Here is a 15,234-nt window from a genome sequence, read left to right on the forward strand (position 1 = left end):
CTTTTTGTGAGTGAGGTAAAATGGTTTTCAAATCATAAATAAGCTTCCCAAAAGTAAGATTTTAACAGGTGATAGTGAAACCAAGCTTTGCAGATGTGTGAATTTTTTTACTACATAGGAAATTATATCACTTGATTTTATAAGAATTGAAATGTTGAAAAACTTTTGCTGTTGCAAAGTTGCTGGTTAGGTTTTATATGATACTTGTCATGACTATATTTAAAAAATAGAAAAGTTAAGTCAGCAACCGTGATATATCCTAAAAAGTTATGCCTCCACCTAGAGAGGTAGGAGACTCATGTTGAAAAGGTGATTTCTCAGATGGCATCAAGACTTCAGTCCTCTGATAACATGACCCCTGGCATAGATCCTGAGATGAATTGAGTTAGTGGATGCTTGGTGATGCCTGGGAGTCTATCTTATTTGATTGGTATGACACAATGTATGTGTTCAATTAACACTTGTTGGTTGAATGAATAAATGAAAGATTGAACTTATAATACACATTTCTATAATATTTACCATTAATTTAGAGGTAAACTGCTTATAATTACTGAGATGGGCATCTGCAAAAGAATAGATAGAACTAAAAAGATGCAAAAGCATTTCGAATGTTTGAGGAGTGGTAAAAAGCCTTGAGCAGGTAAATATAGAAAATTGTAGGAAATTAGCTGAATAAGTTTCCTGGATCCCAGTCACCTAAGATCTTGTAGGCTAAGGTAGGGATATTGGATTTTATTGAGTATATAATAGGAATATCCTATGGGGGTTGTGATCAAAGGAGTAATAGGATCTGAATAATATAAGAACAAAAAAAGGATCATTTGGGCTGCTTCAGGAACATAGATTGTCGAATGCCAAAAGGAAAGTAGGTAGACCTGGCTATTGCAGTAGACCAGGAACGAATGGGGATAGTGAGAATGATCCAGTTTGTAATATATTATAGAGGAAGAGTCAACAGGACTTATTAAGTATATAAATAAACAATGTAAGAAGAATAAGGGGTGAAGGACACTGTTAAAATTTGGTCTGAACAATAACACAAAGGGAGTACCATCTCACTAGTTAGGTAGAAAAAACCTAGGTAGGAATAGATATATTATGAAAAATTAAAAATTTGCTTTTATAAATCCTAAATTGAGGTCTATTTGGAGGCATCAGTTAGATAGCTGCAGATATGAGTTTGAAAATTAGGGAAGAAATGGAGTAAAGACATACAATTTTAGAGTGCTTCAGAATTTACAAGTTACGGAAAGGAGAAATATTCAAGTAAAGACACTAAGAAGAAGGTTTCGGTGGGTCTGTAAGATCTCTGTAACTGTGACAGTTATGGACCATAAATTGTGTTGTATGACAATTATTGTTTCATTGTGTTCCCCCAACAAATTCATATTTTGGGGCCCTAGCTCTTTGTACTTCAGAATATAACCCTATTTGAGGTGGGTCTTTGCAGAGGTACACAAGTTAAAATAAGATGATTAAGGCGGACCCTAATACAATATGATTGATGTCCTTAATAGAAGCGGAAATTTGAATACAAACTTGTATACAAGGAGTATGCTGTATTAACATATAGTTGGTTATCTATAAACCAAGGACAGAGCCTGGAAAGATCTCCTTCCCTTATAGTCTTCTGTAGGAATCAACATTGTTAATATGTTAATTTTGAATTTCTAAGATCTAGAGCTATGAGATGATACATTTCTATTGTTTAAGGCACCCAGTTTGTACTACTTTGTTGCTGCTGTTCTAGCAAAATAATACAGCTTTTGGTACCGGGAGTGGGGTAGTGTTGCAATAAATATCCAAAATGTGGAAGTGGCTTTGCAACTGGGTAATGGGTAGATGCTTGCAGAGTTTGAGAGTGCATTATAGAAGGAGCCTGGGTTGCCTTGAAGATACTGTGGGTAGGAATATGGACATTGAAAAGTGATTCTGGTGAAGGCTCAAAAAGGAAAGAGGGGAACTGAGGAGAAAATATCTATTGTCTTAGAGAATACATATTTCATCATGAGCTGAATGCTGCTAGAAATATGAATGTTAAGGTACTTGTAGTTAAGGTCATAAATGGAAATTAGGAACATGTTATTGGAAGGCGGCGGAAAAGCATCATTATTATAAGGTGGCGGCCCTAGTAAATAATACAAAGAAATTTGGTCTATAGCCTTGCACACATAATGCATTCTACCCACTATGAATATATATATTACCTGAAGTGAGTCTTCAATGTGATACTTCAGTGAGTTTATACATGGCATATCTTTTCATGGAATTCCCTTTTCCAGCCTCTTCTCTCACTTCTCCTTTAAACTCATCGTAAGTATCACTTCCGCTGGGAAACCTACCCAGAGCCCAGTTGGATTTAGAAATTCCAATGCTGTGAAGCCATAGCACAATGTAAATTATCTATAATCACACTTGCTAAATTCGTTTTTGTCTGACCACTTTATTGTGCAATTCTGACAGTACATTGAAGATTAACAACCAAATTGGCAATAAATAAATCTAACGGATATTTATATAATGATAAATAATTTTCTATACGGACCTTTGCTCAAATGGCTTGTATACCAGAATCATCTTTGACATATAGCATTTACTTGGCCCTTAGTTTTAGATATTATATTCTTTTCTCTTCACCATTGAAAGGGTAAAATCATCTTATGTTTGTATTATTTCTCTGTTGAAGTCATCTTTCGACCCAGAGGTTTCTCAAAGCACTTTCACCTCTGCATTTCTGACGGTTAGACTAAAGGGTTTAACGTAGGAGTTATGGTATAAAACACAGCCACTGCTTTTTTGATTGGGGAAGGGTCACTGGGCACAGATACACAAGTATACAGACACAAAGAATTAGATGACCACGGTGGTGTGAGAGACACAGGTAGAGAGAGCTTTGCATCTTTCCTCCAAGCTGTGAGATATCAAAGTATATAGGATAGCACTTAAGAAACCATCAAGAGGATGATATTCATCAGGCAGTTGAACCCACCACTGGCAGCAACAAAGAGACCAAGTGTATCAGTAGTACCCATGCAGAGGAGTTTCAACGAAGTGTTTAAGTCACACATGAATGAGCTATTCACATTGTGAGGTTGGGAGTATAGAAAGGAAGTCAGACTGGGGAGAGGATCTAAACTGTGCCTGGATAAAGCTTCCAGCACATGCCATTCCAACAAGATGGCCACACCTATATTGAGTCATGATTTTCATGCAGTGCAGATGGTCACATAGCAGCCATGGACCATCCCCATCAGTGGAATAATCTCAGCGGCACCAAAAGATGTTCAGCAAAGACTTCCAGATACTTTATCCATATTGATACAAGCACTGTACAACACATGCTCCCATATTTTTTAACTCATTAGGTACTCAAAAAAACTCAGTAAATTTATATGATAATTTCATTTACAATTATGACACAGAGTAATGATTAGCATTTGATATCTTACAGCAGGTGTTAGAAAAACATTATTTACTGGTTTAGATATTTCTCATAAAATGGTTGTCTATCATCTATCTAATCATCATCATCATCTATCATTATCTAAATTATTTTCTAAAACCAGAGTGTTATAGACACTTTGAGAAAAATGAAGCGTTTTCTACATGCATATTAAACATATGGTTTATGTAAAAGCGCAGTAAATAAGGCTTTTGGTTTTCACAGCATATAAAATAAGGCTGTTGATCAGACACATTTATAAGTCAACTAGCTTAATGGAGACTTCCTCAGGGGAAAGTTCAGTATCATTGAGAAGAAAATGTAGAAAGTTTTTGGTCAGTATTTATACAATACTTGTCATGAATAGATTAAAATAGAGTTATTATCTATCTTATCACCACAGAAGGCATAATTCTGTTTGGAAAAGTGGGTGACTGATGGTGAAAAGGTGATTCCTTGGTTCGGACTAGTATTTCTCCTCTGATAATTACTCCTGGCCTAGACCCTAAACCTGAATGAGTTTGTGAACATTCCGTGATGGCTGGGAGACTACTTTATTTGAAAGGCATAACACAATGTAGGTGTCATATAAACATTTTTCAATTGAATAAAAGATTAAACTTACAATACACATTTCCACAATATTGACCGTTATTTTAGAAGTAAATGGCTTCTAATCTCTGAAATAAGTGTCTACAAAAAATAGATGAAATTAAGGATACGGAAAAGCACATTGTATATTTGATGAATATCAAAACTGTCTGGAGCAGGATAAAAGTAGAAAATTGTAAGGGATGGATTTGGGGAGGTGGCCTGGATCCAGGTCATCTAGGGTCTTTTTTTTTTTTTTTTTGAGACGGAGTCTTGCTCTGTCGCCCAGGCTGGAGTGCAGCGGCTCGATCTGGGCTCCATGGGGTTTTTTGGGTAGAAGAATGGTATAATATTAACAAGATTTTCAAAAGATCATTTGGGCTACTTCACGAAGGAACATTAGGGCCAAAATATGAGTGGAGAGACTTTGCAGGAGGCTATTAGAGTAGGCCAGGGGGTAACAAGATGGTAGTGAGAAGGATCCAATCGGGATATTTTGAAGGTAGAGTTAACAGGGTTTGAAAAAAATATATTGATAAATAATATGAAAGAAATAGAGAAATGAAGTAGATTGTCCGATTTTTAGTTTAAACAATAATGTAGGTAGTAACATTTAATGTAATGAAAATAAGAAATGGGTTAATCTGGAAAATTAAAAATGGATATCATTTGAACATGTCAGTTGGTTGTCACCTACAAAAGATCCATTCATAGTTCTTCTCACTTTGAAAATGTAAGTTACCTAAAGTGGTTTCTTGAGTATTATACGTCTGTGAATTTATACAGGATACATCTTTATGTGGAATTCCCTTCCCATCCTCTCTTGTAGTTAATTATCACCTTTCCTTTATAGCTGAGCTAAGACACTGCTTCCTCTGAAAAGTCTTTCCTGATCCTAGTTTGATTTAGTGTTTTAGCACTGTAAACCCTAAGAATAATGTCAATATATTTATTATGGCACCTATTTAATTGGTATTTAACTTATTCCCTTTGGTATTTTATTTACCAAATCACCGAGAGTACAAAACTGTGTCTTTTTCAACTTGGCAATTCCAAAGTCTACAACAGATTTGACATAGATACTGCATACCTATTTTTAATTGCATGAGTAAATAAAATATTAAAATCATAATGCATTTAAAGTTTTACCCCCTTGTTTTATAGGTAAACTGCTTCTATGATCTGAAGTCAGCAGCTGTAAACCATAGATGGAGCCAAGGAACAATGTGACTTACTTTGTCCTCTTGGGCTTCACACAGAATCCAAAGGAGCAGAAAGTACTTTTTGTTCTGTTCTTGTTCTTCTACATTTTGACCATGGTGGGCAACCTGCTCATTGTAGTGACTGTCACTGTCAGTGAGACCCTAGGCTCACCAATGTACTTCTTTCTTACTGGTTTGTCATTTATAGATATCATTTATTCTTCATCCATTTCCCCCAGACTGATTTCAGACTTGTTCTTTGGGAATAATTCCATATCCTTCCAATCTTGCATGGCCCAGCTCTTTACAGAGCACCTTTTTGGTGGGTCAGAGGTCTTTCTCCTGTTGGTGATGGCCTATGACCGCTATGTGGCCATCTGTAAGCCCTTGCATTATTTGGTTATCATGAGACAATGGGTGTGTGTTGTGCTGCTGGTAGTGTCCTGGGTTGGAGGATTTCTGCACTCAGTATTTCAACTAAGCATTATTTATGGGCTCCCATTCTGTGGCCCTAATGTCATTGATCATTTTTTCTGTGATATGTACCCTTTATTGAAACTGGTCTGTACTGACACCCATGTTATTGGCCTTTTAGTGGTGGCCAATGGAGGACTGGCTTGCACTATTGTGTTTCTGCTCTTACTCATCTCTTATGGTGTCATCTTGCACTCTCTCAAGAACGTTAGTCAGAAAGGGAGGCGAAAGGCCCTCTCAACCTGCAGTTCCCACATCACTGTGGTTGTCTTCTTCTTTGTTCCCTGTATTTTTATATATGCTAGACCTGCTAGGACCTTCCCCATTGACAAATCAGTCAGTGTGTTCTATACAATCATAACTCCAATGCTGAACCCCTTAATCTACACTCTGAGAAATTCTGAGATGACAAGTGCTATGAAGAAGCTCTGGAGAAGAGACCCTATATCAAGTAGTACATAAGTGAGTTACCCACCATGAACAGAGTCATTTGACTTTATAGCCTGTTTCCTTGGGACCCAGGGGTGTTCTTAAATCTGATGCCATCTTCCTTTTCTTCAAAGCATTTACAATTATGATTAAAGAAAGAACTGTATGATCGTGTTATTAATAACAGTTTATCTCCCTGCTAGCATGTAAGATCTATAATGTCTTGTTTTCCATTTTATCTGTAAAGACGTAATGCATAAAGCAAGGAGTCAATAATATGTAGTGAATTAGTTAAGAAATTTTAGAGTTACATTGATTTTTTAATCAAGTTATGCATGTATCTTTTTGCCTTTCTTTCTGAGACTTAATTTCATTTCTAGTTAGATTCTTGTCATTTAAGTTCATTCTTATTACACTATTTAAAATAGTTAATGGTATAGTTCATACTAATGCAGTCCTTTTCATCCAATTTAACTTGTACTATATGTATATTTTTACTGTAATACTTCTGCCTTTTAAAATAAAAATTGAATACAAAATAAATAATCATAAATAGTAAAAATGGAAATCATGCAAAATAATATAAAATGAGAAATAAATCTCTTGTCCATCTCTGAGTGCAATCTCCTAGTTCTCTTCATCAGAGGAAGTCACTATTATCTGTTTCTTAAGATGTTTCAGGTAATAATCTTTGAAAATGTAAATATATTTAAATATATGTATGTGTGTTTTTCTCTGTGTATAGAAGTTTGCTACTACACATGGAAGGGAGCTGGGGCCTAGGATGTGGGCCGCATAACTCTTCCCAGTCCCCTATCCTATTGTGGCCGGTTAGTATCCAGGATGCAAGGCAAAGTCCTCTTGACTCTTCACGATTCACTCTCCTCTCCTCAAGCAGAAGGAAGGAGTCACTTTTGTTGCTGCAAGCTGCACTGCCTGGGGTCCGGCGATGGGTGGCACAAGCACTCCCTTGGCAGCCCTGGCTGCTGTCTCCCTAGGTCGTGTGCCACCCTATTGCACTGGCTCTAAGTCTAAACCAGCACTAGGACTTGCCCAGAAATTGCAGGCCTTGTGTCCTAAGCTGCCTTTGAGGTTTACCTCAGACCCCAGAGCACTTTAGCCCACAGTGGTGAGGCTTGCGAAGAAGTTCCAGTTTTGACTTCTGGGATGAGGGATTCCCTTCTGACTAGGGCTGGTCCAAATGCATTTTCCATGGGTGGGTGCCAGTTGAGCTCAGCCTGGCTTTGCTCTCTGCTGTGACAAGGTAGCACTGAGTTCAATGCTAAATCTCCAGTGTCTATTCTGTTTTTTCCTCAAGTGCACAGATTATCTCTTTGCACCATGCAGCCACTGCTGTGGAATCAAGGAGGGGTTGGTATAGCGATTTTAGACTGTCTTTCCTGTCCTCTTAAGTGTGTTTCATTCAGTGATGTCAAGTTAAAACCAGGTACTGGGGTTGCTCGCCCGGTTTTTTGTTCTTATGCTTGTGCTTTTGTGTGTATGCTATTAGTTGTTGAAATTCAGTGTTCCTGCAGGAGGGACTGGAATTACAGGTGTGAGCCATTATGCCCATCCCAAGAAACATTTTCTATTATGGGGAGAGAGAGACAACAAATAAGTAAGCATATACATAAAAAGATAAAAGATAACAGAGTGGAAAGGTGTAAAAAGTGAAACAAATGATGTTATAGAGAGCTACTCAAAAGGTAGGGGGCTATGAGTGTTCAAAGGAGACCGAAGAGCAAGTATCAATAGTGTTTGCATAACCACTTCCAGGGCTAACAAGCAAGAAACTGAAAGGACGTGAATAAGTAAACTCACTGGAGAGCAGTTTCTGTTTGTGGAAAGGGGAATTCTATCTGACTTGGAGGAGCATCAATAACATCTGTCCTCGATTAAAAAATACACATTTTACTAAAAATAAAATAAAGATGATACATGCACACACACACACACACATGCAAACATACTTTAGCAATCTTAACCTACTATAATTAATTCAGCTCTAATTAAAATACAGATGATACAAAATTACACATATGCATTTAAGCCATCATCTTTTTTCAAAACACCTTGTGTGTGCCTCCTGGCAGTTGGTGAACTTTCTGATGTATTCAACAGCGATGATCTCCACTTTGTCTCTGCATGTTCGCCTTTTATTTTAGTTTCTACCATTTTTTCCCCAAATAAAAGGTCTTGCACTCACTTAGAAATGCTGAGATAAATTGGTATAAAGTAAGGTATCTGATTAACCAAATTTACACTAAAGCTAATTGGCCTTTTCATGGACTAGAAGACTATGCACAACCACTCCATACTCAAACATGCATTTCTCTCTCCAATATTGTATGACCCAGCACCCAGCTCTTTACAGGGCATTTTTTTTCTTGGTGGGTCACAGGTTTTCCTTCTGTTGGTGATGGCCTAGACCACTATAGGGCCATCTGCAAGTCCTTGCAGTATTTGGTTGTCATGAAGCAATGGCTGTGTGTTGTGCTGCTGGTGGTGTCCTGGGCTGGAGGATTTTTGCACACAGTAATTCAACTTGGCCTTATTTATGGGCTCCCATCTTATGACCCCAATGTCATTGGTCATTTTGTCTGTGACATGGACCCCTTAATGAAGCTTGTCTGTGACTATACACTCAACAGATTTGCCTATTTTGCAGGTCATGATTTAAATACTAGGTTTTATATATTTCATTTATGCCTAGACTGGACTGTTTCCTTTTTGATCTCATTATTCTTTTGTAATTTTTTTCCTAGAGGACATGGTTCTATAAATCTTGTTATACATAGGCATCTCTGGAGATACAGAGCCTACCCTCAGAATTACGATAAAGGTCCCAATGAATTTAATTAGAGAAGAATCACCTTTGGAGATGCACCAGTCGAATGACTCAACAATATGTGCTGTTTTTCAAGTGTGGATAAAGTATCCACAGACTTCTGCCCTTACTTTGAAGAATATTTATTTATAGCAGTATTCACATGACTGATTTTTAAGGAATTAAAATGATAGACTCAAATATGATAAAATACAGATTAAAATTATTCTCCATCCTTCAGATTACCCAACATTCAACTGTGAGGCAGGAATACAGGTTTGTATAACTGATTGATGATCAATATGTTGTAAAGGCTATTTCATTATTTTACTTTTATTGGTATAAAATACAAATATTTATATTAAAAAGTCACAATTCTCTCTCCCACAAATTCGAGCTTTTTCTTAACTTCAAAATGCTTATTTAACCTATTCATCTTTTGATGAACACTTGAGTTGATTCCATATGTTGGCTATTGTGAATAGTGCTCCACAAATTATGGGAATGTAGAGATCTCTTTGACATACTGATTTCATTTCTTTTGGATATATAACTACCAGTGGGATTGCTAGATATATGCTAGTCCTATTTTTAATTTTCTGAGGAACCTCCATACTGTTTCCCATAGTGGTTGTACTAATTTACATTCCTACCAACAGATTATAATCATTCCCTTTTCTTTACATCCTCATCAGCATTTATTTTCTGTTATTTCCATAATAGCCATTTTAACTGGGGTGAGATAATGTAATAAAAAGGCTAAAATTCTGCCATTTGCAGGAACGTGGATGGAACTGGAGGATACTATATTAAATAAAATGAGGCAGGCACAGAAAGACAAATACTGCATATGTTCACTCATGTGGGAGATTAAAAAAAATTGACCTCATGACGGTAGTGAATAGAATGGTAGTTACTGGAGGATGGGAAGGGTAGTGAGGAGAGGAGACGAAGAGTTGATGAATATATACAGGAATACAGTTAGGTAGGAAGAATAACATCATGATAGGGCAACTATAGTTTATAATTGGCTGTATATTTCAAAACAACTAGAAGATAAAATTTAGAATTTTCTCAACATAATGAAATGATAAATGTTTGAGGTGATGGATATCCCAAATACCCAGATATGATCATTACACATTGTGTGCTTTCGTCAAAATATTATGTATACCCCATAAATATATACAATTATAATGTATCCATAAAAATAAAAAATTAAAAAGTATTTATATAAATGTGTGTTATTAGGACAAATTTTGCCAACAATGAAGATTTTGGGTTTCAGTTCACAATCAAGATTGAGGCTATTCATTTTGAAAATCTCAATAATTTAAAAGGTACCTTTTTTTTACCTTGAAAGACTGAGATGAATCAGACTTTCTACAAGCATGAAAAACATTGGTCATATGGAAGCATTTCAAGGTCCAGTGATGGTTCATGTGTTATTTTGCTCTCTGTGTTCACAAAGATGGTGTCAGTGGACATAGGTGTTATATTTTTTTTTAGGACAAGAGAGAGGTACCATCATCAGAACTCAGAATGAACGCCTGTTTTCTTATGTAGGTACCCAGGAAGTGTATTTATACGTGAGATTCCGAACTAGGCTTTACATTATGCAGTAACACTGATTATGTGGGAATTCTGTCTTTTAATAGTTCTCTAAGTGATTCTGATAATAAGCCACATTAGAGGTTCTTCACGATTGCTAAACTATATGTGAATTGACTCAATTCTGTAATACTTTTTTGGATATTTTAACATTAAAAAATGCAGAATAAATTTACTTTCTCTAAATCAGTGTTCGCAGAATCTAATTTCAAGTGTAACCATTTGGGAGATATTTTAATGGGCAGGTATTAGTAAATCTCTTTATAGAATCAAGCAATGTGTTCTCTAAGCATTGATTAATATGCTAAAAATTAGATGATATAGCTTCTGTAGAAGTTGAATGAGTGACTTTCAAGAACCCAAGTAAGACTTAAGTAAGCAAGGTGTTACTTCAATTCATAGGAATGATAGGTCAAGTAAAAAGAGTATTGAAATTTACCACTGGATTTAGTAAAGTGAAACTGTTATTTAGAAAGAATAACAGAGAATCAAGATGGGGTGGTTGCTTGAAAGAGATATGTGGTCCAAGGATATAAATATATTTTTAAATGTGGGGATAGATCACACAAATATGCTGGAAGAAGGGTGCAATATAGGGAGGAAAATTGTTGACACTGGAAATGGAGGAGAAAATTGCAGGAGCCCTGTTCTTAAGAGTGGTAAAGAGCATGCAATCTAGTGCACAAGAGAGGTTGGCCATAGTTAACAACACAGACTATCTGTGTGTTTGAAGAGCAGATGGGACATTATGTATGAGGTCAGATTGAAGTAAATGCCAACAGAGACTTAGAGAGTGACTAGTTGTCATTACTAGGATTATTTTAAGAGATAGCTGGGCTAGTGAATATTGTCACTACTTATGATACAGTTTGTGTGTGTGTGTGTGTGTGTATGTGTGTGTGTGAAGCTTTCTTTTCCTTTACCTCTCTCTTCTTCCCTCCCTCCCTTCCTTCTCCCCTATTTCTTTCCCTCCCTCTTTTCTTCCATCTTCCTTCCTTCCTTCCTTCCTCTCCTGTCCTCTTTGTTAGTTTTATTCTTTCACACACACAACTTCTCACCTCTCCCCACATCAGCAATGCAAATGTAAACCCTGCTTACAACAAAAAACATATATTCTTCCTTATTTTCCCATGCTCATATAATCATACACAAACACTTACAAATGGATACATGTATTTTTATTTTGTTTGCTGAATCATATTATACTGAAATGGCTGCAATTAATTTTTTAAATATCTGTCTTCCATATTTTTTTGTTTGTTTAGTGCCATTATAAGTAATGTCACAAAAACATGCCATGCATCTGCCTTATATACTAGGGCTTTAATTTCTATGCGATAGCTTTTAAAGGGAGCAATTGTGTCGAAAGGTATTTTTACTTTCATTAGTGATTGCTAACTTTTGCTCCAAAAATATTATAAAATTCATATTTTTGCTGTCAGAGTAAGAAACTACCCTTTTTTGTTTTTGCTAGCTATAGCTACTATCACTTTTAAAACGTTTTTGCCAGTTTGATGAATATAAGGTGATATTTGTTTTTTATTTTGCATTTTTCTATTTATAGGTGAACTTCAGCACCCTATTACATTTGGCCATTTGAATGTACTGTTGTTTTTTTTTTTTTAATTGCTGGTTTCTATCATTTGCCCACTTTGCTATAGGTTTGCCTTTTATTTATTAATTGCTTAGAGCACTCTCTCTATTTTAAATATTAACTCTATGTCCTCAAAATTATAAATATTTTAAAATGATATCTTTTCCTGAATTCTTAAACAATTTTGAAATTGTCAAATATGTTTATTTTGGATTTCAATTATTAGTTAAGAAGATTCTGCCATCCCGAAAATGTAGAAAGTCATCTCCTTTATTAACTGGAAAGTAAATGTAAAGTAAATCTAGCTTTTATATTAAATCTTTAATTCATTTGTATTTATTTTTGTTTATGGTATTAGCTGTATGCATAATTTTATGATCTTCCAGATGTAAAACTAGTTTTGGCCAACTCATTTATTTAATAAACTGTCCTTTCCCCATATACATCCCAAATTACTTATTTCTCTCTCCATTAATTTGTAAGATTCCTGAGGTTGGGGACCATGCTTTAATCAGCCTTGTGTTCTTATAATGTCTTGCAATTCTGGAACATAATAACTCATAGCACCTATTTGTTGAATGAATAAACAAATTATCCTAAAATTTCATGAAGTTACTAGTAATAATTATATTTTCAGGTAATTTTGTCCTGAACACCAGAATAAAGACATAGAGAAAGACATATGGAACAAAGGAACAATGTGACTGAGTTTGTCCTTGTGGGGCTCACTCAGAGCCCTCAGGGACAGAAAATATTATTTGTTGTGTTCTTGCTCATCTACATTGTGACAATGGTAGGCAACATACTCATTGCTGTGACTGTGGTGGTCAGCCCAAGTTTGGATACCCCTATGTACTTCTTCCTTGGCTATTTATCATTTATGGATGCCATTTATTCTACTACAGTTACCCCAAATATGATTATAGACTTACTCTATGAGAAGAAAACCATCTCATTTCAAGCTTGCATGACCCAGCTTTTTATAGGACACTTATTTGGGGGTGCTGAGATTTTACTCCTGGTTGTCATGGCCTATGACCGCTACGTGGCCATCTGCAAACCCCTGCATTATTTGACCATCATGAACCAAAGGGTGTGCATTCTACTGCTGCTGTTGGCCTGGGCTGGAGGTTTCTTGCATGCTGTAGTTCATCCTCTTTTTGTGTATAACCTTCCCTTCTGTGGCCCCAATGTCATTGACCATTTCATCTGTGACATGTACCCTTTATTAAAACTTGCCTGCACTGACACCTACATTATTGGCCTTACTGTGGTTGCCAATGATGGGGCAATCTGTGTGGTCATCTTTACGCTCTTACTCATCTCCTATGGGGTCATTCTGCACTCCCTGAAGAGTCTTAGTCAGGAAGGGAGGCACAAAGCCTTATCCACCTGTGTCTCCCACATCACTGTAGTGATCTTCTTCTTTGTCCCTTGTATTTTCATGTATGTGAGACCTCCTTCGACCTTGCCCATTGATAAATCCTTGACTGTGTTTTACACTGTTATCACCCCTGTGTTGAACCCTCTAATCTATACCTTAAGAAATGCAGAGATGAAAAATGCTATAAAGAAGCTCTGGACCAGAAAAAGAAAATGAGGTGGCAGACAAATATATCATCTGTTTTGAATGAAGAGTTGCTGCCTCCAGAAAAGCCATGTGTGATTATTTAATTACAGCAAAATTTTCCTAGGGTTTAATAACTCGTATGAAGTGAAAATCATTTATTACATGAATACTTGCAATGATAAAAATATATTTAGAAGATTTTCATAATTTATTGGAAAAATATGTTTCCTTTTTGTCTGTAGAATGGCTCTCGAGATGATAAATTTATGTTAATACTGTAAATTTATTTAAGTTTATGAAAGGGTTTTCTTTTAAGTATAGTTAATCCTTTTCCAGAATTAATAGTACTCATTATAGATTTCAGAAGAATGAATTAAGAAATAAGACATAAAAATTTCATTTACTTCTCCCCACACAATACAGACCACATTAATATTTGAAGTATATATTTTATTTTTGTATTTGTAACATACTTTTTATATATAATTTTGTTCTTATTGCTTAGTATATTAAGGTTGAAGAGGAATAATGTTTCCTTTATTAGTAATTATAAGGAGACTGAGTATTCTAAAACAATCTGAATGAAAAGGGGAGACATGCAGAAAAATAACTAAATCTTACTTATTTCTCCAATTGAGAAATCACATTATGTCCTCAGGCGAAGCAGCTTGATTTGGTGCTATATTTATATGGCAATGATCCCTTGATCTTCCCACATGTTTGGGATATCTGATAATACCTCTGCTATTTTTCAATACCCCTATCTCATGGCCTTCTAAAAACAGCCAGGCTCTGCTTTTCATATATAAAATTAGCATAATCTATAATCTATGAACTTCAAATATGCAATGCAGAGCCTGATAGCAAATATTTTGGAATACATCATTGTCAAGAAAGACAGGTGTGGTGGTGCATGTCTGTGGTTCCAGCTGCTCAGGAGGCTGAGGTTGGGGGATCTCTTGAGCCCCGGAGGTCAAGACTGCAGAGAACCATGATCATGCTACTGCACTGTAACGCGGTTGACAGAGCAAGACTGAGAAAAAAAAAAAGAAAAAGAAAAAAGAAAGATGCTGGCAATATATGATGTTTCCATTCTTACTTTATCGATAGAATGCAGATTATTAGGTAATAAAAGGACTAAAACATATTGTTTCATTGGAAAGAAACTTCATTCATAAAATCTGTGTGAAAATTTCTTTTGAATTAGGCTTGAAATAAAATTTTATCTGCCCCTGACTACAGGTAGAAAACATGTAGTCAAAGAAACTCATTGTTCCTGCTTCTTCTCTGTAGTCTGGATTCATGAGGGACTAAGGTTAGGGAAAAACATAAGTCAATTTCACTGGTAAATCACACATATACGTTCACTTTGTATTATTATTTTTATCCTTATTATTAATACATGGAAATTTCTTATATCATCCAAGTTCTTCCAAAACATAGCACCATTCTTCAAATAGTATCAAGCATTTGGTAGTACCAGAATTTATA

General features: G+C 35.8%; 2 protein-coding genes across 2 annotated transcripts; both read left to right on the top strand.

Moving 5' to 3' along the window:
- The first annotated feature begins 5,174 nt into the window (after window positions 1-5,174).
- LOC105536096 (olfactory receptor 4A47) lies at window positions 5,175-6,226 on the top strand. Its single transcript, XM_011975369.1, has one exon. The coding sequence runs from the start codon at window positions 5,245-5,247 to the stop codon at window positions 6,172-6,174; it is 930 nt and encodes a 309-aa protein (XP_011830759.1). The 5' UTR covers window positions 5,175-5,244; the 3' UTR covers window positions 6,175-6,226.
- A 6,629-nt stretch (window positions 6,227-12,855) lies between these two features.
- Window positions 12,856-13,773, top strand: LOC105536110 (olfactory receptor 4A15-like). The gene has a single exon (XM_011975382.1). It carries the CDS (start codon window positions 12,856-12,858, stop codon window positions 13,771-13,773), a length of 918 nt encoding a protein of 305 aa, XP_011830772.1.
- Window positions 13,774-15,234: the final 1,461 nt, after the last annotated feature.

The sequence above is a fragment of the Mandrillus leucophaeus genome, unplaced genomic scaffold (assembly GCF_000951045.1).
Source record: "Mandrillus leucophaeus isolate KB7577 unplaced genomic scaffold, Mleu.le_1.0 Scaffold1540, whole genome shotgun sequence".
NCBI classification, from domain to species: Eukaryota; Metazoa; Chordata; class Mammalia; order Primates; family Cercopithecidae; genus Mandrillus; species Mandrillus leucophaeus.